The sequence below is a fragment of the Camelus dromedarius genome, chromosome 1, assembly GCF_036321535.1.
Source record: "Camelus dromedarius isolate mCamDro1 chromosome 1, mCamDro1.pat, whole genome shotgun sequence".
Lineage (NCBI taxonomy): Eukaryota > Metazoa > Chordata > Mammalia > Artiodactyla > Camelidae > Camelus > Camelus dromedarius.
Genome location: NC_087436.1, coordinates 77,076,278 through 77,100,808, shown reverse-complemented (window position 1 = coordinate 77,100,808; position 24,531 = coordinate 77,076,278). Strand labels below are relative to the sequence as shown.

Here is a 24,531-nt window from a genome sequence, read left to right as displayed (position 1 = left end):
CATTCAACACGTATTTCCTTATATTCTCCTAATGATGATTATTACTTTTGTACCCACATTCTATTCTTAATATTAACAAAAACTGCCATTATCAATGGAGAATACTTCTAAATGTGTACAATTTCTCCATAGAATAAAACAAAGAAACAAAAAAGAAGGCCAAACAAAAATTCTGCCTTTGTCACTGACTCTTTGAAGGGCCTAAAGTTAGTAACTAAATTCTCTAAGTCTTGGTTTCCTTATCTTTGAAAGGAGAAAAATACCATCTCCCTGCGATTGAGATAATTTAGTGTGATGCCCGACCTTCCCTATAGTAGCAGCTGGTATAATTTCCTGAATAATTACTCCATTCAGAAAGCCCAGGGAAGAAAGAACATACGTACTATAGTTCTACAAATGAGCAGGTGAGAAATACTTTCTCCTCTCTGGTCCAGTTGCTAATACTATGGAGTTAGGAGGAGATCAGAGACGCTCAAGGAGACACCGGGTAGACCTCTGATCTCTGCCTTTGCTGAATTCTAGCTTCTGTCCTTGGATACATACTCCTAACTGACTGTCTTCCAGGTAACTCCACAAGAATAGAAATAACATGCACTGAATCTTGAAGTTGGAAGAGTTTCAAAAAGAGAAACAGGGCAGCTCCCTGCACTGCGATGGAAGACACTCACAGCATCCTAGGCAGAGGGCTCTCTATTCCTAGTTTCAAAGATCTCTAAGGACTGAACTCCCCCATATTCCTTGGTTACCTGTTTCAATGTTTAATCCCTTCTTTATAGTTATATCCATCTTTATGACCAACTGAACTTTTTCTCTTGCTACAATTTAAAACTATTTCCTTTTATTTGGTCTCCTGTGGAGGTAAAAGAACATCTGTTCTGCATCTTCCATGTAATAACCTTTCAAATGCTTGAAGACAGTTAAATCACCCCTTAGTCTTCCCTTCTCCAAGTTAAACAGTCCTGATCCCACTGAGCCCTCTCTTAGGAGCTAGTCCCCATTCCTTACATCACTTTTGCTGATCTTCGCTGGACCTTCTCCAGAGTCTCCATGTACTTTGCCAAATGCAAAGACCAAAATCGAACACAGCAAAAATGCCAAATAAAGCAGAAGGATTACTTTTCACTTCTGTATCCCTCTCTTGATAAAACGTTCCAAGTGGTGTGCTTGCCCTTTTTTCCAAAAATATATTGCTCTTTCTAATCCTCTTTGCTTTGTAATCATGTACGCTATCATTTTGTGGTACCTTTCTCCAAGGCTCAGATCAGATTTCAGGTGCTTCAAATAATTCCTCCCTGTCAGAAAGGACCAAATTTAGAAGCGCATAGTTTTGGAACATTTTTCTACCTTCTTTAAAAGCTAAAATAGAAAAGCTGTGAAAACAAAATCAAAATTCATACAATCCGTGACAAAACCATCAACATTTACATTCTGATGACATTTAAGAAGTATGTTTTCTTCGTATGTATGTAGAAATCCATTTTCTTCTAGTTTAAGAATGATATAATCTGACAGATCTTGTAGGAATAACTTGTTAAGAAGTAATAACAACAACACAGATAAAAAAAGGTTAAATTTTATGGATGAATTTGTCAATAACTTTGTAAAAATGGTGAATCCTAGTACATTTTAAATCTGGTTTGAGTTTTGCAATTTTAATCTAGACTCTACCTTCTAATAATGCACATTAAAAATACACTTTCTGACACCTATAATGCTTTCAATGTTTGAATATATTTATCAAGGGTTATGTTTCTGAGGATTTTAGAGTTGCCAATAACTCTAATTTTTTATTTTGAACTATCATAAATAACTATATTTGAAATCAGCTAAAATTTCTCATATTTTTTCCTTTCTTTGTTTACCTTCACGAAGGTACTGAACTATGTACAAATTCTCATTTCACAGACATTAAGCTAGAATTATATAGCTCCCTACCACATATATTTATCAGTTGTTTATAGTTTTAAAGACACCACTTGACCATTTTATTGTTCAGGAATGCTAACACTGAAAGATGTTAAAATGAAAGTGTTACAATGATTTGAAGGAAAACACTAAAGACAATGTCTTCATTTTAGGATTTTTTTTTTTAATAGGGAATTTTCTTCCCAATTTCTCCCATATCATCAGAGCCTCTTTCAGGTGTCTGCTATTCTTAACCAGTCCCTCAAATAGCAGTATACGATCTAAGGAATGTGCGGAGGAGTGGCAATATGCATCTCTGCTCTATGCATGACTTAAAGCAAATGTATAAATCACTCAGTGACTCCTAATAACCTCATACCCAAGTTAATTTCACATTCTGACTATCAAAAGACACTTTAAATTAAGGGAGAAGACAATCTGCAAACTGGAAGAAGCTACCTGAAGTATATAAAGCTGAAACAAGTATAAATAAAGTATTCCTACAAGAAAATAAGAAAAGTACAAAAGAGAAACCTATATTGCCAAAAAACATACGAAGGGATTTTTCAATTCAATGCCTTTAGCAGTTAGGGAACACAAATCAATACTACAATGAGAAGTCACTTTAAAAATATTCAAATGGCAAAAAGGAAACAAATGCTGACCATACAAGTATTGAATGGGATGGAGAGCCAAAAGACATTTGACTAATTGGTAGTAGGAAGGCAAACTGGCTCAACTACTTCAGAAGTAGTTAAACATGCACATACTCTACAATTGATACATCCCAATGGATGGCATATGCCCAGGAGAAATGTGCATAAGGAGACATGTTCATAGCAGCTCTGTTCACAACAGCAAAACCTATAAGCAAACCAAATCCCTTTCAACAAGGATGCTTAAGACTCAGTGGTGATACCACCAACAGAATGTCACGGAGAAGGCAAAAAATAAACTGTAGCAACACACAACAACATAAATTATTCTTAGTAATAAAATATTATCTGAGAAAGTAAGTCCCAAGAGAGTATATTCAGCAGTATCATCCTTTGTAAAGTTAAAACCACTAAAATTTAAAATTGACTTTTTAGAACACATATAGACATACAATTACATAAAAAGGAAAACAAGAGGATGGTGAACACAGAATTCAGGATGTTGGTTAATTTGTGACTGTAAAAATGGCTCCAATTATTACAAAAATGGGCTCTGTCTTTCATAGCTCTCCCCACATCTACGCTCTTTGCAATATAATTTGGCAACCCTCTTCCATCAAGAGGCAGAGACTATTTCTTCACCCCTTGAATCTGGCCTGGCCTTGTGACTTCCCTTGGTGAATAGAACGGTACAGAAATGACAGTGTGCCGGTTCAAGACCCAAGTCTGGGTCTCTCTCCCTTGGATCCCTACCTCTGCCAGGAGAACATGTCCATGACCCATGCTTTTGACATTCTAGAAGCAAATGTACAAGGCCCATTAAATAATCTGTGTGCTGAATGTACTGACATCCCCATGTCTACCTAAAGTTATTCCTCTTAGAGCTTATGTGTGATGTACCTTTTTTACTTTTCAATTAAGACATGGCATATCCTGATGGATAGGTATCATAAAAATATCATCCATAATTCTGAAGTTTTGATCAGCCAAAAAAAAAGGCATGTGAGTTGATATTAATAACTACTGTCAAGGCTATATATAATAATAATATCTGGGATATAGTTAATACTTTTTAAGAGCTGAAAAAAAGACTAAAAAAATTAATATGCTCTTCAGAAAATCACAAAGGAAATTCTGAAACATGCTACAACATGGATGAACCTTGGAGGACATCATGTTAAGTGAAATAAACCAGTATTAAAATAGACAATAGTATATGATTCCACTTATCTGAGGTATCTTAAAGTAGTCAAAATCACAGAGACAGAAAGTAGAATGGGGGTAGTAGGGACTGGGGGAGTGGAAAAGAGAGAGTTTTGTTCAATAGGTATAGAGTTTCAGTATCCTAAGACCAAAAAGTTCTGAAGATTGGTTGCACAATAATGTAAATATACTGTACTGAACTGTACCCTTTAAAATGCTTAAGACTGTAAATTTTGTGTAATGTGTATTTATACCACAAATATAAAGTTTATATTACACATATTTATAGATCATATATGTTATATATGATACATAAATGCTACTTAGCTATTGACCTGTTAATCATTGCCATTGATTCTCAATCTAACTTAGGAGCAATTTTCCTAAGTACTAATTACACATAGAAGTTAAGTTTTTAGAAGATATAAGTAGGTATAGGTTTTGATAATGTGATTTTTTTTAAAAGAAGGTAGATTCAAAATGCATAAGTTACTGAAGCTATGGGCGCCATACCTGGGACTCCATTGGCAATGCGAGATAAACATCAATGTTGCAAATTCAGCGACAAACCGTTTTACTGCTACTTCATCCGTAATACATCTAGCATCTGGCACTCTGAAGTCCTGAATCAAAAAGTCATTTATTCAACTAGTAGTTGAGAACTTACTATTTATCGGGCACTAAGGTTGACTGGTGAGACAGTGGTGAACAAAAGAAATATACCTGCTCATACAGAGCTTACTTGTAGTTGAGGAGAAAAACGGCATATATCAATCAATCAAGACAAACAAAAACCTATTAAGACCTCAGAGAAAAATAAAATAGAGCAACGTTGTAGCAAGCAACTGTGTGGCTAGTTTGGACTGACAGTCTGGGGATACCTCCACTGAGATACTGAGATATGGACTGTTGATCTGAATGACCGAGAGAAGACAGCCACATAATGATCAATCAGGCAGAAGAGTTTTCCGAATAAAAAGAAGAGCCAGTGCAGAGTCTGTGCCAGGAACAAGCTTCATCTTCACAAAAGAAATAAACCAGAACTATCAGTTGGTACTAAAAAATAGAAGAAAAGGATTCAAAAGAGCAGAATCATTTTAAACCTATGAATAACAGCCCTGGACTCCATAAACAAATTACTGCCTCTAATCTAGCCCCTTTTGCTTGAAGATTATTAACTTGTTACAAGCAGAAACAATCCCTACTAAAAGGAAATGTTTTGTTGCACTTATGTAAACAAATTTTATTTATTTATTGCTGTAGGGTTTTCCAAAATTATTTACATTTAGAATATTATTAAATCACATAAAAACATGTTTTAAAGGAGTCCAAATTTATTCTTAGGCTGAGAAAGTTTATTATCGCTATCCAAATCCAGGTGCAAAAACATTTTTGCTAATGTTACAAATTCACTACTTAGAGAGAAAAGCTACCCAAACACACCTGCACCTTTTCAGAACTGATTTAATATTGTGTTAAAGTAAACATATTAAGGACATGAATGTTTAGTCATCAAAAGTCTGTATTGCCCAATTTGCTACTTAAAGTGAATGAAACAAGCTACCAGGATTCTGATAAAGATAAACCTGCATTTCATGACTCCCTTTCCAAATCCAATATTACCAGGTAGTAATTGGTGCTTATGATTTCACCTTAGTATTAGCTTGGTCATACAACTCACATGATTGAGAACACATAGAGTATAATGTAAAAGGAAGAGGCTATGTGCTGAGGATACAGCATTTAGTGACCTTATTTCATTAAATGAGGCAATGAAGTGTAGTAGTTACGAATCCAGGATCCAACACCAGACTGCTTGGGCTTTCATCCTACAACTGCCTCTCAATGGTTGTTTAAACTGATATGTAAACTCCAAGTACTCAGCTTTTCCACTGTAAAATGGAGATAATTATATTGACAAGGTGGTTGTCAACATTAAATAAGCTAAAACATATACTAAATGCTCCAATCAAAAGACATAGAGTGGCAGACTGGATAATAAAGCAAGAACCTTCAAAATGCTGCATACAAGAGACCCACTTTAGGGAGAAGGAAACATATAGATTAAGAGTGAAAGGATGGAAAAGGATATTCCATGCAAGTGGAAAAGCCAAAAGAGCAAGTGTAGCAGTACTGATTTCAGACAAAATAGACTTTAAAACAAAGGCCATAAAGAAAGATAAAGAAGGACATTTTATAATGATTCAAGGAGTGATACAAGATGAGGATATTACACTCGTTAATATATATGCACCCAATATAGGAGCACGTAAGTACATAAAACAATTACTAACAGAGATAAAGGGGGAAATTGATGGGAATACAATCATTGTTGGAGATTCTAACACTGCATTAACATCACTAGACAGATCTTCCAGACAGAAAATAAATAAGGCAACAGAGAAATTAAATGATACAATAGAAAAATTGGATTTGGTGGATATTTTCAGAGCATTACACCCCCCAAAAATAGGATATACATTCTTTTCAAGTGCACATGGAACATTTTCTAGGATTTATCATGTACTTGGGCACAAAAGAAGCCTCAACAATTTTAAGAAGATAGAAATTATCTCAAAACATAAAATGCTCTAAAGTGCCTGGCACACGTCAGCAAATGATAGTTACAATACTACTAATTATTATTATTATTATATATTATACACAAAACACACTCAGATCAGTGTACTGAAAGACTATTCCCTCATATGAAAGTCTGTTTCTTAATACATACATACATACATATATATATATACATATATATATATATCAATGATATATGAATATATCATATCAACATATAGATACGAAGAAAAAGAGAATATATAAACTAAATCAAGTACAAATTAAAAAGTCATAATGTTAGAGTAGGCAGATAGCTAGATATGAGCAGAGAAATGAGGACACAGACCAAATGGCAGAAATTGGGCAGAAAGGAGGGCCACAGGCCAAATGCAGGAAACCATACATCATATAGGCACCAGGAGTCCCTGGGCAGAGAAAGAGAAGCAGGAACCTCTGGGCTAATAAGTGGTTACACATTTGGAGGTGATAAGCAGCCCAGAGGCCAAAAAAAGAAAGGTGGAAAAAGGCAAGAATCTCCAGTGTCCGAATGTAACCTTTTGCTCATTATGCCCTCATTTCAATAAAATTAGCCTGGCAGACTACAAGTACCCATCATGCACCGACACCATGACTCTTCTGATACAGACTAAATAAGGACAAAAATCCCTCCTCCCTTTGGGAAGGTGGAGTTGGGATGAAAATCTGACCCCAAACCCTTCCCTCCCTAATGAATATTCTGCCTATTCATTTTTACACCCCATGGTAACAATTTGCCAAAAAAACCTCAGGGCAGCCGCTCACCTGAGCCTGCCCTCTCTCCCCTTGAGAGTGTACTATCCATCCTTTAATAAATTCTCACTTTACTGTAAATCCAAATTTAAAAACAAAACAAAACAAAAAAATCCTTGACCCTTACCTTGAAAAATATACCAAAAAAAAAAAAAAACCCTCAAAGTTGATTATATATCTAAATACAAAACCTGCAACTCTAAAAGTTCTAGAAGAAAATATAGGAAAAAATATTTGTGACCTTGTAATACTCAAATATTACACACACAAAATAACCCTGAACCACAAAGGAAAATTGTTAAGTTGTGCTTCATCTCAATTAAAATCTTCTACTATTTGAAAGACACCGTTAAAAAAAAAGTTTTAAATGCACAGAGAGAATATATTTACAAAATGTGTATCTGGCAAAGAACTTGTAACCAGAATATATAAAGAACACTTATAGTCAATAATAAAAAGATATTTCACCAAAGAAGACTTATGGATGACGAAGAAGCACATCAAAAGATGCTCAGTATCATTAATTAGTAGGGAACTACATGTTAAACTATAATCCAATACCAACCACTATACCTGCTATCTTGGCTGAAGTTATTAACCCGAAAATACCATGTGCACTGTCTGGGAAGTACAAATGGAAGTCTCATACCTTGCTAATGAGAAAGTAATACACTTTGGAAACCCATTTGAAAATTTCTTATAAAATTAAATATACACCTGCCATATGAACCAGCAATCCCCTCTTGGGTATTTACCTAAGATAATATATGTCTTTACAAAGACCTATTTGCAAATATTTACATCAGGTTTATCAGAGAAGCCTAAAACTAACAACCAACTATCCATCAAGTGGAGAAAGGATGGATACACAAATCATTGTCCATCCATAAAATAAAATATTACTCAGCAAAAAAACAACAAATATGCATGTAACCACGTAGTCTCAAAAGCCTTATACTTAGTGAAAAAATGGCTCCATACTGTATGATTCCATTTATATGCCATTCTGGAAAAGGCAAAACTCTAGGTACAGAAATCAGGCAAGTGGTTGTCAGGAACTGACACGAAGGCATAAATACAAGGGCGTGAGGAAACTTTTGGGGGTGATAGAAATGTTCTTATCTTGATTTTGGTAGGGGTCACACTACTGTATTTGTCAGAACTCATCAAATTAAATACTTTAAAAACACCAATAAATCTGACTCTTAAAAATGAATCATAAAATTATAAAAATAAAAGGACTTGCTGCCTGGCTTCAAGGAGCGTGGTTAACTGACAGCTTTTAGTTAACTCTTTCTTGGTCAGCCTCAGCAATTGAGCAGACGTCCTACTGTTCTTGGGGTAGCCTTCACAAATCACTGAAAAAGACAATGGTTCAAAGACCTATATCCCCCAATTGTGGGACCCCTTCAACAGGCAGTCTTTGCTTTGCAGACCTTCCACTGATCTGGCAGAGACTGCCAAGTGGGCATTAAGGTCTGACAACTCACCCTATCCAATCTTGCTTCCACCCTTTTCCTTTTATGTTTATTACTCCCAGTTAGCCTTTTGAATTCTTAAGTCATTTCTGTGCCTGCTTTCCAAACAGTCTAGTCTGTGACAGGTTGTATCTGGAGTAGCCTGAGACAGAAGCCAGTAAGATGGGGTTTGGGAACTGGATCTCTCACCATGAACCCTCTAGTAATGAGATCCAAAGCCCTGGAAGTAAGTGGCATGCAGACAACCCCAGCACAAGGTGGCAGTCCAACTGTTAAAACGTCCTCATGTGGTAAGCTGGAATGCTATGCAATTAGACTGGAATGTCTAAGCCAATGGGATGATTTGGGCATTTGAAATATATAGAGAATGATAAATATAAGAACAATGGAATTAGATAATTATTGCTAAATTGCTTCGATGCCCTATAAGTTAATAATGCAAAGCTAAGAGCAATTAACCAACAACTGCAACAAAGTAAGAAAGCCAAAGAGGTCCTCATCTCATGCAGTGGGGAAGTAGAAAATAAAGATCAAGCATAGGACTTGATAGGCACAGTGGCTAAAGTCCAGAGACAACTGGATGCCAGCAGGGGCAGGTCTGCTACATCAAAATCAGAGCTCTGATTAGGAAAATCTGGGATCCTGACCCATGGAATAGAGACAACTGAGTAGCTGCTCCTGAAAATTTTGACCTCCCCAGACCTCTGAATCTTCTGAACCTAAAGAAGTAGCCTAGCTTTCTCCGATAAGATCTAGGAAACACCCACCATCAGCAGCAGCAATGCAATAAGAAAACAGAGTCCTTTCTCCCATAAGACATGTGTCCACCTCAGGAGATATCCCACTTCCACTTCTGACCACCAGGCCTATAAGAGGGTTAAGTCACAGCCAGGGACACATCTGGTAAGTAAGGAAAGGAACATGATTCCAAAGGAGCTGCAAGACCAAGACAACACATACTAGCAGGACTGGGGGAGTGCTCATGGGACTAGATTCTGTGGATTCTACACAGGGAAGCCAGACCTAAGACTGAACAAATCAGTTTGTTGACTCCCAGCACTCTCTCAGAACACAAGATACAGCATTTTGGTAAGGATCCCAGAAGATGGGATCACTTAGCTCATTGTTAGGGTGACTCCAAGGAACCTGGAACAAGCAATGGCCCACAACGAGTACAACTGAAATGTCTAAATTGCAGGGACAAATTTTGAGGAATAAATTAAAAGGCTTAGGAAAATGGGCATGCTACAATGGACATATTCTGTGAGACCAGAAGATCCACTATAGGATTATGGTCCATGGAAGGACACAGAGGATACCCAGTCACCAAGGCCATCAGAAATGTGCTTGTCAGAATGGCACCAGAATCACTAAGAAAGAAGTTCAGTAGTGGCTCTCCAATGCAGTCCAGGGCTAAATGTAAAAGAGCCTGTCACAGACCCTGGCTTGCTGAGAAGAATGGGAATAATGGTGTCTTGATGTAATAGAAGCTAAGAGGTGGAGCTTAACCACAGGAATCCAGATGCTTGTAATTATTATAAAGACCCATGAGGTTAGAGTGGTTGCCAAGGTTAGGGAACCTACAGAAAGTTATAGAGTTGGTTTATTGAACATGGCATTCCTTTGGGCAAAACAGATGGGCAGCCAAAAATGGTATTATTCAATTTGTATCACAATAAGAAATCAAAGTTGATTATCTGACACTGAAGGCAGTCATCCCAATAGAAAGTCAGGATGTCTTGCCCAGTATCCATACCTGATCCAGTTTTCAGACTAAGAACCTGTTGACTGAAGAAGTTACCAAGTCCTAAAGGAATGGACCTGTAAAGCTATATAAAGTATCCATTACAATGATTCCCTCTTTTCTTCCCCAAAAGGACCTTTTAACCATTTACTTAAATGAGTAGACACTAAGGAAAGGAGAATACCCAGATAGTTGATAGACTATTGGATGCAAGGTCACAGCTGAGATTGGTATCTGGAGATCCAAAGCATCATCACGGTCCTACTGTTAGAGTAAAGACATATGGAGGTAAGATAACAAATGGAGTCATGGTCAAGGGTTGGTTTATAATAGGTCTACTGTGTCCATGGATCCACCCAGGGATAACTGAGTCGAATTTCTAATTTAGACTGTCAAACTTAGCAGTTGGCATAATCCTCACACTGGATCCTGGAGAATGTAGACAACCACAAGCTCATCTAAGTAGCAGTGTTGACTGCAGGTGCCATGCTGGCTGCTAGAACAAATTAATATGACTTCAGGTACATGGTATGTAGCTACTGATTTGGTGAGTGAGTTCTTTTCTATCCCAATTGGGAAATGAGGTCAAAATCAATGAATTCACATTAAACAGACAACAATATTCACCCACAGTTTTGCCTCAAGGCTATACTAACTCTCTATCACCTGTCATAATGGAATCTGGTCCAACTGGACATCCCACAAAACATCACATTGATTAATTTCATCAGTGACATCACACTGATTGGAAGAATGAACAAGAGGTAGCTGTCACATTGCTTTTATAAGACATACTCTGGAGGACAGATAAACCCTACAAAGAGTGGGGTCTGTCATTTCATAAGTTTTCCAGGCTATGCCAGCAGCAAAGACCAATACTGAGTCCCTGGTAGGGCCTATTTCTCAAGGAGAACAATGGAGTTAATCTGACTACACTGGGCCCTTTCTGTCTTTTGTCTGTGGACAAAAGTTCACTACCACAAGAGTACTTACCTATTCCAGGTATGAGTGTGCCTCTTCTGTCTCCCTTGGCCTCAGTTGGAGCCACTATCTAGGTGCTTACAGAATGCCTAGTCCACGGCAGGGAATCCAATACAACACAGCATCCCAACCAGGGAACCCACTTTACAACACAGAGGTGTGGGAGGGAGTTCATGACCGTGGGATCCTCTGGCCACATCACATACTGCCCCATCGGAAGCTGTCAGCCTGAAAGTGTTGGAACGGCCCAGTGAAGGCACAGCTGAATCGTCAGCTTAGGGGCAATATTGTTCATGGGTAAGGTGCCATCTTTCAGAACACTCTCACCAGGGAAAACAGCAAGTGTCTCACTGAACTAAAAACCATGGCTGCCACATGAGCACTTTGGGCTTCTTATGCCCAAGGGCCAGCAGGCAAGAAGCAGGGGCACTATCTTGTGAAGAGTAATTGTTGCTGATCAGTTCAGGGGACTGCTGTTACAGAATGGGGGTGCAGAGTAACAAGTGACAACTCGAGGGACTCACTCGGGCAACTTTTGATATTCCCTTACAGAATTTTAAATGAGAATGAGAAATGCAGCAACCCCAGCCAAGGGAGGGTAGGATTACCAGGGCCTCCTCGTTCTCATGATTGAGACTCAGAGAGGTGACAGCTGAAGGCACAGAACTTAGGACAGATAGCAGAATGAGATGATGAGAACCAGCTCTGGCCCTCAAACCAGCAGTGATGGGGACTGTAGCTCATCTCACTAACTTTCCCCTTCTGAGTCTCCTCTCAGGGAGAGAGGCCCTCGGTGCTCTGGAATTGCTGGTCCCTACACGCACAAAATGGATCTGAACATCACGAGGGGCAAACTGTGGCAGGCACAGGACACATCACTAAGATACCCCGGGGAGAAAGGCCTCACCACCTGGCTGTGAGGAGTGCTGAGCTGAGAGCCTTCAGCCTGTAACCCTTCCAGGGTCTGCCTCAGTTTCAAGCTGAGCTCACACTTTCGAGGGACAGCCCCAGACAATGGCTGGGTACAGTCGAGGTACTAGGGCCTGACATTTCACCCAATGTGGGACTCCTTTAATGGACAACTCTCACTCTGGTGCTTTCTGCTGTGCTGAGAGTCCATGTTACTTTGGCATCAAGATTCTGACCTTGCTTAGTGCTGTTTCCTAACTTTCCCTTTCACAGGTGTTACTTCCCCAGCAAGCCTTCTGTACTCCTCTCATTTTCTGCTTCCTGGAGAAGCTAATCTGTGACAAGCCACACTCTTAGGTGCCAGCACTTCTTGAAATGGGTGCTCTGTAAGTGCTAGAGAAGAGGGTTGTGATCTACCTGGGGCTGCTCACTCACACAGCACAAAAGTATGTACGATAATCTGATAGTAGAATCAAGTGTTTCCAAGTTGGTACCAGTTGGCATGTTTTCAAAGTGATCCTCACGCAAATATGGACACAGGACATATTTGGTGTCCACACTCTGCTGGCCCTGCTGCCAATAACACAATGGACCTGGCAGGGAAGGAAACAAAGTAACTCCCACGTGGGACAAGAGGAAACATATGGGGCCCATCCCCACAAAGGAGATGAGAAGATGTGCAGATGAAAAGGCTTCCGATGCTAGCAGCTCCGGGTGGAATAAGTAGTCTGATGACTTCCAGCTCTGGCCAGTTAAAGACACGACTACATAGAATAAATACTCATTTTGATCCAAACACAAAATGGACGTGTACCTAGATAGAATTTACACTTTAGACATGACCAGCTCCTCTTGATACACAATAGGACACATCTCTAATAAAACATGAATATATATTAATTCCTTATAAAATCTCACAAAAAACTCTATACTTCTACTTCTGACTGATAAACATTTATTGATACCTACAGAAAGAGAAGACTCCCCTGATGTTTTATATAAGACACATCACATGTACACATGTACTTTGCATCATTTCAATTTTCTGTGAATAGAAGTCAAGTGTAATTGTGCTGAATAAATTATTGAAGTTTTATATAAACTACCTTTGGTAAGAAGAATGGCCCCTTCAGGGATGCCAATGCCTTAAGCCTTAGAACCTGTTAATATATTACATTACATAATACAAGGGACTTGGCAGATGTAAGCTACAGACCTTAAAACAGGGAGATTATCGTGGATTATCAAGATAGACCCAGCGTGATCACATGAGTCCTTAGAAGGATGGATCTTTCTGTGACTGAAGTCAGGAAAGACATTGTGTAAGGAGAGGTCAGATAAATGTAAAGGTTGGTACACTCCTGCTGGAGGGTGACCACATGGAGAGCCTAAGAAAGAACGTGGGAGCCTACAGGAGCAAAGATGAGTCCCCAGATCGACAGATGACAAGGAAACGAGACCTCAGTCCTAAAATCACAAGGAACTGAAATTGGCCTAAACAAGTGTAGAAGTAGACTCATCCTCAGAGCCTCCAGAGAAGAACTCATTCCAGCCAACACCAGGATTTCAACCTTGTGATACACCGAGCAGAGAACCAGCTGAGCCACTGTGCTCTGACTTCTGACCTACAGGACTATGAAGAAATACCTTTGTGTTGTGTTAAGCCACTAATTTGGTAGTAATGTGTTATGGCAGCAATAGAAAACTAATATGTTACAGAATGTCGGTATATTAAATTCCAATACTCTACAGTTCTGAAACACAAGAACCACTAAAACGATCAATTAAAATTGCACATTCCCAGAGCCAATTCACATTCCACTACCAAATGTTATTTTTTTAATAAATACATAGGAGACTTCAACCCATAATTACTGGGTATTTTTTAAATGTTATCTAAGAATAATACACCCATTTCTAAGTAATTATCCTCTCCAACACTTAAAACTTTAGCATTCATTTTTAAAAAGTAAATAGACAATTACCTTGCCAAGTCGTTTTCCAAACGTCTTATCACTTCAGGTGTACATCTCTTTCTTAATATATTTAATGTACTTTATTGGATTCATATTTTATATAACCATGTATAAGTCACATTAACAAAAGCCAGTGATCATTAATAGAGTTCAATGAATTGATGTTTACAAAAATGTGAGAACATAAATGATACCAAGGATTTAGGCCTCAAAAGTACAAAGAACTCAAAAACAAAAGTACAAAGAACTCTAAGGCAAAAGTCACTCATATTTCTAGTATATAACTACGTAAAGTCAATAATACTGAGTTATGTTTTAACAAGACTTTATTGGTATGATGGCCATACTTAAACCAGTAGCTCAAAGTTGCACGTGGCCCTCTTGCAACCATATCACAGTTCTTCTGGTTTCTGATCTGCAGAACACATGCTTAGAATATTCCAAGTCCCACCTGCTCCAACCAACGTTTCTAAATTACAACAATGCCAACCAAACTGGATTTTTCCAGAGACTCTACAATATAATACAAAAGCTGAATTTGGAATGTGGACACTTACGTTTTCTGAGTTCTTTCAGCCAATCTTGCAATCTCTATAGCTGCTTTCCTTGCTTCAAAATCTTCCCTTTTTACCACCTCTCCAGTCCCTCGGTAGCCTAGCTCCACCAACTGGCGGGCCAGGCCTTCATCCTAAAAAGAATATGAATTGTTGGATTTGCAGATGAATGAGACATCTTATTTTATCTAATGTATATGAATAATTGTTTGAAACGAAAAATCAAATGTATTATTTAAAAAGGAGACAAGATCTATTAAATACAAAAAGTTAGAATTCTTTCTAACAATACTTTTATAAACATGATTTGTCATCCCTTTCCCAGAGATGTAAAACCAAAAAAATAATAATAACATGAATCTTAAATAAATTTTCTCTAAGGGACGGGAGGACAAAAGTCTGTTGTGTTTTTAATCAATTTATAAGAACAGCTGTATATAATTAATAAAGTATCTTTAAAACAATAAAACTAGAGACAATAGTATTCACACAAAAAAAAGATTTTTTTAAAAACCAATTGCACAAAAAGAAAATTGGGTTGCTTTCAGAAAGTTCAACATTTCAGACTTATTTCCTTGAAGTCAATTAACTGATGACACAGAGCATTATAACTTCAAATACAAAATAAAAAGCAGATGAATTTCCCATCTGAGTAGAAAGATAGTTTCCATATAATGTTGGTACCAATAAAAACAGAAAAGTAGAAACCCAAGAAGATGACCACAAAAAGTTTCAAGCTGAAAACAAAATCTCCCCACAATCCTTTAGACCTTTTATATTTTACTTTAAGAATTGTCTCACACATTTCTGTCACTTGCATAGCATATTCAAAAAAGAATACCATTTTCCCATAACTTGAAGAGGTGACATTTTACTTGAAGTTACTAATATAAAGGCTAATTTAATGTACTACGAGTATAAAGTGTTACATAAAAATAGGTATATGTTAATAATGATCCTTACATTATCATCTTAAACATGAATGTCTGAAATATGATGAAAACAGCATATATTTTACATTTATCCTTACTTAATACATCACTGAATGCAAGAATTATCTAACAGAATTAAAAGAGAAAACTTAAGATGCATGGCTAATAATCTATTCAACCCATAGTGACTACTTTAAAGTTCAAACTATTTAAACAAAATAGAAAACTTGCTACTTTGCTTTGCTAAACACTCGAAAGCAAATACCAAACTCTACAGCAATATGGATGCATCTGCCAAGTTAATACAATGCAAAGCACCAGGCTTTGGGAGGCTCCTTGCCTTCTTCCTGACTTGTTTTCCTGCTTATTATACCTGCTATTCCAGGCTTCTTTAGTGTGAACCACAAAACTAAGCAAATGCCTCCACCTAGTGGAATTAATATTTAACAGACAAAGCAATGCAGACTTGGAGTTTGATTTACAAAAGTGAGACAATTTGAGTCTAAATTTTCTTAAATATATTACTGAAAGTGCGCTTATGGGAAGAACTCACAGCTGATCTCTGAGAGACTGTGGGGCTCTTCTAGTGGAATGTAAGTTACTTGTGGTCAACAGTATTTTCTACGATAAAGGCCGTTAAAACGTTGCTGTATTAACTTTGTATATGGAGTGAATTATACATTCCTGTGTGCCTTCCCTGGGCCACACGAAATCATCTGGATAGCCCTGCACTCATCGACACTACTGTAAACTGCGACAGATGACAAGACCTACTGAAAAAACAACTAGGAAGTTGAAGTTGGAGTTTCCCCACTTAACCATTACCATGTTCTAACTGGTGGAATCACAAGTCATCTCTCTAAATGGCCAATCATCTTTAAAGAAATTATCTTTAAAGAAACTGAGAAACAAAACATTTTATTTATTCACATATTTAGCATTTCTGGTGATTTTCATTCCTTTGTATAGACCCAAGTTTCCTAGTGATATATGATTTTTCCCTCTACCTAAAAAACTTTCACAATTCTTATAATAAAGGTCTGCTAACAACAAATTATCTTGGCTTTTGTTTGACTGAAAAAAATATTTATTTCACCTTAATTTTTTTGCAGCTTTATTGAGATATAATTGACATACAGCACTGTGTTAAGTCTACGGTGTACAGCATGATTTGACTTACAAACATCATGAAATGATTACAAGTTTAGTGCACAACCATCATCTTATATAGATACAAAATAAAAGAAATATAAAAAGTATTTTTTCCTTGTGATGAGAACTCTTAGGATTTACTCTCTTAACAACTTTCATATATAACATACAGCAGTGTTACTTATATTTATATTATCATTTACATTACATCCCTAGTACTTATTTCTCTTATAACTGGATGCTTGTACCTTTTCACTGCCTTCATTCAATTCCCCCTCACCCACCCCCAACTTCTGGTAAGCACAAATCTGATCTCTTTTTCTATAAGTATGTTTGTTTGTTCGTTTTTAAGGATAATTGATCTATTATACTAAATTAGTTTAGTATAAATACTAAATGTGTTAGTTCCACTAACACAACAGAGTAATGTGATACTTCTATACATTGCAAATTGATGACCACAACAAGTCTACAGATATTACATAGTTGTGGACTTTACTCCCCACACTGTACATTTCATACCATGACTCACTCACTTCCATGCAGCCGGAATTTTGTACCTCTTAATCTACTGCCTCTACTGAGATGATCATATGATTTTTATTCTTCAGTTTGTTAACATGCTGTATCACACTGATTTATTTGTGGATACTGAACCATTCTTGCATCTCTGGGATAAATCCCACTTGATTATGGTGTATGATCCTTTAAATGTACTGTTGTACTCAATTTGCTAATATTTTGTTGAGGATTTTTGCATCTATGTCCATCAGTGATATTGACCTGTAATTTTCTTTTTTTGTTGTATCTTTGTCTAGTTTGGGTCTCAGGGTGATGCTGGCCTCACAGAATGAGTTCAGAAGCACTCCTTCCTCTTCACTTTTGTGAAGTATTTAAGTAGGATAGGTGTTAACTCTTCTCTGAATGTTTGGTAGAATTCGCCTATGAAGCCATCTGGTCTTGGACTGTTGTTTGTTGGGAGTTTCTTTTATCACTGATTCAGTTTCGTTACTGGTGATTGGTCTATTCATATTTTCTTTTTTTTTAATTGGTTCAGTCTTGGGAAAGTATTAGGTTTTCAGGAATTTGTCCACTTCTTCTAGGTTGTCCATTTTATTGGCATATTGTTGTTTGTAGTAGTCCTTTGCTTTTTATGATTCTTTGTATTTCTGCTATGTCCATTGTAACTTCTCTTTTTTCATTTCTGATTTTATTTATTTGGGCTTTCTCTTTTTTTTCTTGATGAGTCTGGCTAAAGGCTTATCAATTTTGTTTATCTTTCAGAGAAACAACTCTTACGTTTCATTGATCTTTTCCTTTTTTTTTTAAGTCTATTTCATTTATTTCTGCTCTGATCTTTATGATTTCTTTCTTTCTACTCACTTTGAGTTTTGTTGGTTCTTCTTTTTCTAGTTCCTTCAGGTGTATAGTTAGGTTGTTTACATTTGAAAAATTTTTTTTTTGTTTCCTGAGGTAGCCTTATATTTTTATACAGTCCCTCTTGGAACTAATTTTCCTTTGTCCCAAAGATTCTGGATGGCTATGTTTTCATTTGTATTTGTCTCCAGGAATTTTTTTCTCTTTGATTTCTTATTTCACTTTAATTTTTGAAAGATGTATTGGCTGGATTAGTGTTCCAGGTTGACTTTTTACCTGAAAGCCCTTTAAAGATGTCATCCCATTGTCCCATGGCTTATACTGTTCCTGATGAAAAGTTCAATTTTTACTGCCTTTGTTTCTTTCTACATAATGTGTCGAATAAATTATGTAGATTTAGATTAGATTCCCTTAAGATTTTACTCATTTCACTGGTTTTCAGCAATTTTACTTTAGATTTCTTTAAGATTTTCTCTTTATCACTGGTTTTCAATAATTTTAAGATATTCCTTGGAGTGGTTTCTTTGCATTTATTCCCCTTGGAATGCAGTGTATTCCTTGCCCTATGGATTTATAGTTCTCACAATATTTGGAAACTTTTTAGTCATTTTTTCAAATATATTTTATTCCCTGTTTCTCTCTGATCCTTCTGGGATTCCAATTTTTTTTTTTTTGGAAAGGTAAACATATTATCATTTTTTTATTAAACTCTAAAACTCTAATGGTTTTGACTATAACAGTTCATCCTAGTAAAAACCAGTGATTAGCCATGATAGTCAAGGCATATAAATAAAGCAGTAATCTCCTATTAAATGTTAATGTTTCTTTTCTCATGTGATCATGAGTCACTAACTTTTGGATGTTAGCAGTTTGGGAGTTTTAGTTATAAGTTGGCATCATGCAAAGCAGAACCCAGAGACAGTTCACCCCTAAAGAAAAGACTTCATTAACACACACAAACTATAAAACAACATGTGGCAAAGGTAGACCCTACCAAGTAGGAAGCAAATGTCTACGGAAGACTTAATTCTGAGTAGACTGTTATTCTGAGATGAATTCTTCTCTCAGCTGCTGGGATCAACATATGGCCCCAAGGATGTGCAATGGAATGGCACCTGCAAGTTTCTGCAGCCTTGGTCCTTGATGTTGGACTGGGATTCCAGGGTTCCATGCCAGAAGCCTGTGTAGCTGCCTCAGACCTACAGGTTCCCAGAAGGTTATGGATTTGCATATTCACAGTTTATTTCCCTTACTGGTTTTAGGCTATACCACCCCTCTATACAGCCTTTGTGCCAGAGCCAATTCCTTCCTCTATGTGGCTGTGACCCTGATGCAAGAGCCTTGTACAATGTTTCTCAGTGGATGGAAGCAAGGTGTAGATAAGGAAATGAACTTTGTGTGTTATTAGGTGGTGTGAGCCATACTCTTTATGGAGGAATATGGGACAAGGGGCATCCAGCATCCAGGGCACTCAGTTGTTTCTCATCCGAAAAGAAAAAAGAAGAAAAGTCTATAACCACTAGAACATTGAGCATTGCCCCACAGGAGACCAAGGTTCTGTTAGCTTTTGTTTGTGTCTTTTGTTATGTTGTTTATTGCTAGAGAAGAGAGTTACTGTTGTAGCTCAATCTTAGATTTCTTTACTAAACTCACTGATTTGTTCTAATAAGTTCCAGTTAATTTTCTGGCATTTTTATTGTAGATAATCAATTATTACCTACAATTAATAATATTCTGACTCCTTCTTCCAAATATTTATGACACTTTTCTTTCATTATAGCATTGCTTTGGCCAGACTGCCAATAAAAAAGTTGAGTATCAGCAAGCACTTTTATCTTGTCTCTTATTCAAAGACTAAACATTCAAATGTTTAACAACCGAATATGCAGTTTACTACAAGTATTTGCTATATACTATTTCTCAAGTTATGATGAGTGAGGTTAGAATTTTATCCTACACTTTTTCTGCACCTGTAGAGGTTATCATAGAATTTTCTTTTTTAATTTATTAGCGTCATGAGCTCATCCTTGCATTCCTATGATAAATCACACCACTTAAGAATAGCCTTTACTAGTCTCTGATCTATTATTTCTTAATATAGTCTTAGATTCATTTTTCATTTCTTCTCATCTAGTTCATAAGTAAAATTAGTCTTTAGCTTTCCATTTTGTGCTATCCTTTTCTAGATTGATGTCAGGGTTACACAAGTCCTATAAAATGATTTAAAAAATTATATGCTTTTCTTTTTATTAATTTTTAATTATACAAGTCAGACATAAATATATTCTCCTTGTGAAAATTAAAATGTGGCAGATGTAGTGAATTTGTATTCTGTCAACCTGGCTAAGCTGGAGCTGATTTTCCATAATTTTCCTCTGTTAGATAGTTACAGATTAGGCTGGGCTACAAGAGACATTTGCAATAGGTTTGGAAGACACAAGAGGAGCAGCCTTATTGTTCTAGCTCTTGCAGGATCTTCTCCTTCACCTCCTACAATTCCTGGGCTAGGTGCATGACTATGTTTATCCCTTTGACTAAAGGTGTCTGCTTCTTCTACAGATGTCCCCTACCATCAAAGTTGGAGGTGCAGAGGAGGTGAGGGCCTAATCCAAGTTCCATTTTGTCCTTATGAATTCTAGCTCATCATTGCAGGTCTGTTTGCCCTTGCTTCCTCCACTTTTCATGTACCTTCCCTTCATGGCCGTCTGTCCTGATGACTTCAAGCTCCAGTACCAGACACCAAGGAAACAGCCTTTCATGGACCATTTAAATTGTTCTCATAATTGTGTAAGGTCAAATATCTACTGAAAAATTATATACATATGACACACATATATCTACATATACAAATACATATGTGTGTGTGTGTGTTCTAATTTTCTGACTGAACCCTGAATGAGTCACAATTAGCTACTGGCAATGGTTCCAAAGGAATAGAAATTCAAGGATGGGTTCTCTGAATTGGTTCTGGGTTACCTGGAATTGATTCTCTCATCTTATTAAAGGTATTATAAATCCTGATTACAGTAGGAAAGCCTATACTATAGTCAGTGAAATGCAGAGGCAAGTTATTTAATTTATCACCTTTAGAGACTTGTAATTAAGACAGGGTTTGGAATAACCAGGTGATGGCTACCAAAGGATAACTTAGTGTTAATAAGAAATATCATGGCGTTGGTTGCTTCTAAGTGTGCTGAAGGCTGTGGGAAAAGAAAATGAGAAACTCAGGGCTTGAGGTTTAGCCAGCCACTTGGTAGCAGGTTAGTTACATAGGATTAACCCTATCATGAAAGGGAAAAATACTTGGTACAGTTTCATGATTTTTAAAAGCTTTTTCCCACAAATGATATTATGTCATACATATGCGACTTCTCATATAATTATTGGTTATTTTAGTGTCTATATGAGAACTACCTGTTTGTTAAATTTGCCCATTTTCTTTTTTTTAACATTTTTTATTGATTTATAATCATTTTACAATGTTGTGTCAAATTCCAGTGTTTAGCACAATTTTTCAGTCATTCATGGACATATACACACTCATTGTCACATTTTTTTCTCTGTGAGTTATCATAACATTTTGTGTATATTTTGTGTAAATTTGCTCATTTTCAATTAGACTTTATTTATTATTGATATATAGGGCTTTATTCTATATAGCAAGTCTTTGATTACGCATTTTGCAAATATTTATTCTCAAGCAGTTGCTTGCCTTTGGTTTTTGTCATATAGAGTTTTAAATTTTTGGCATAGAAATTGCATATCAAACCTTAATAAAGTACATAGAAAAAACTGCATCATTGCATTTACTAGACAGAAGAAAATTTGAAAATAAACAGCTAACCATTCAACTAAAGAAAGTGGAGAAAGAATAGCAAAATATACCTAAGTAACATAGAAGGAAACAATTAATAAAAACAATAGGAAAATAAAATAGAAATTAAAATAGACAAATCCAGTCAGCTTTAATTGTCAACTAACTTTATGGTCAACTAACATTTGACAAAGGACCCAAGAACACTCAATAGAGAAAATACAGTCTCTTCAATAAGTGGTGCTAGGAAAATTTGATAGTCATATGTAAAATACTGAAACTAGACCCAAATCTTACACCACTCACAAAAATTGACTTGAAATGATTACAGACTTAAAGGTAATACCCAAAACCATAAAACTCATAGAAGAAAATAGGAAAAAAGCTCACTGATGGGTCTAGGCAATAATTTTCGGATTTGACACCTAAAGCATAAGCAAGGAAATAAAAAAATAAATAAATGAGACTACATCAAACTAAAAAGCTTCTTCACAGCAAAAGAAATAATCAACAAAATGAAAAGACCACCTATGGAAGAGAAATCATACATCTGATAAGGGGTTAACATCCAAAATATATATTAAAAAAACTCAAACACCTCAAGAGCAGAAAAACAAATAATACAATTTTAAAATGAGCAAAGGTCCTGAACAAATATTTTTGCCCAAGAAGATACTCAAACGGCTAACAGGTACGTGAAAAGGTGCTCAACATCGCTAATCATTAAGGAAATGCAAATCAAAACCACAATGAGATATTACCACAACCTGTTACAATGGCTATCACCAAAAAGACAAAAGATAACAAATGCTGTATTTTAACTGGCTGTGGATGTGGAGAAAAGTGAACTCTTGTGCACTCTTAGTGGGAATGTAAACTGGTGCAGGCACTATGGAAAACAATATGAGATTCCTCAAAAAAAAAAATAGAACTACCACACACACAATCCAGAAATTCCACTTCTGGGAACATATATCCATAAGAAATAAAAACACTTTGTCGAAGTGATCTCTGCACCCCATGTTCACTGCAGCATTATTTACAATAGCCAAGACATGGAAACAACAACCTAAGTGTCCATCAGCAGATGAATGGATAAAGGAATCTATGTCCATCAACAAGTGAATGGATATATGTAAGTCAACTAATTATGCTCTGTACCTTAAACTCATGCAGTGCTATATGTCAATTTTATCTCAAGAAAATCAAAAGAAAAAAATATTCCGTAAGTCATTAGATAGTGGAGCTGGCTTACAACTACAGCCGGAAAAGGTAAACCAAATGCATCTGTTCCTATCAGATTGAAATGCTGATGCTTCCAAAGTTGAGGGGGCCCAGTATGGTAAATTTGCCACCAAGTAGTTGGATGTTTACCTGAAGAAAAGGTGCTATATCAGAGGCACTTTACTTGGTTGCAGACAGTAGAATGCCTGTCATTCAAGTTGGACATTCAGAGGTGGCAGCAGTTATGTCAGCCTTGGCAAGTGGGAGCCCACCGCTCCAGTCAAGAAACAAAGCTTTCTTAGGCATCTCAGGAGCTCCTTCACATGCCCCTTCCTAACCACCAATCTTTGCCTTCCCCGAAAAGTAGCCACTCTCCTGACCTTCCCAGTAATCACTTCTTTGCATTTCTTTATAGGATTATCAGACAAGTGCTATTCTAGATGCCAGTTTAGTCTTGTCTACTTCTTAAAATTTCACGTGTTTTCTAAGTTTCTCTTGATCTACATCTTCTCTCATCCATGTCCTACCTGCACGATTTGATCTACAGTTTCCCATGAAGAAGCTACAGTGTGATCTATAGTTTCCCATCGCCTGGCTTTGCTGATTGCCTACTCAGGGTTCAGTTCCATGTGTTCCTCTCTCTTCTGTATGTTCTGCAATTAACAGCAGACTTGATTAACAGAGACTTGATCAGATTGAGGTTTGGGCTTTTTAGAAAGTTTATAAGTGGTGTTTTGTTCTTTCATGCACTAATGTCTGGTTCTTCCCCCTTTAGTGACATTAGCAGCTGTATTTAACCAATGTTACCAACCCTTACGTTGATATCATATTAGTCATTTTGATTTTCTGAAGCTCATTCTGTAATACATATCTTAAGAAGGACCCATGATAAAACTGAGTTCTTGCATGTTAATAACAATTTGCGTTTTTTATAACTAGAAGTCAGATTTGCTGGATATAAAACTCTTGGCTCACATTTTTTCCCTTTGGTATCTGAAATAAGTGATTCTAATTTGATCTAACATAAAGCATTGTTTTAAAAGTCTGATAATTTCATTTGTGTAACCTGATATGTCACTTGCTGTTTATGCCTAGATATCCAAGTGGCTTTTTAACTTTTTCTTTAAAGTCCATACAATTTTACTAGATATGCTTTGGTATTGGTCATACTGGATTTAAATTCTCAGGTACAGAGTGTATTCTTCTAATATGTATTTTCAAATCTTTTTGTTGTTTCTTTCAAGAAAGTTTTCCTGAATTATAGTTTTTAGT

At 36.6% G+C, this 24,531-nt stretch overlaps 1 protein-coding gene across 1 annotated transcript in view; it reads right to left on the bottom strand.

Moving 5' to 3' along the window:
- The window catches only part of CFAP299 (cilia and flagella associated protein 299), a 492,182-nt gene that overhangs the window by 460,428 nt on the left and 7,223 nt on the right, over positions 1-24,531 (bottom strand). Inside the window, exon 2 of the mRNA XM_010983384.3 lies at positions 14,764-14,894. Coding sequence (XP_010981686.1) covers positions 14,764-14,894 — 131 coding nt within the window. The remainder of the gene's footprint in view (positions 1-14,763; positions 14,895-24,531) is intronic.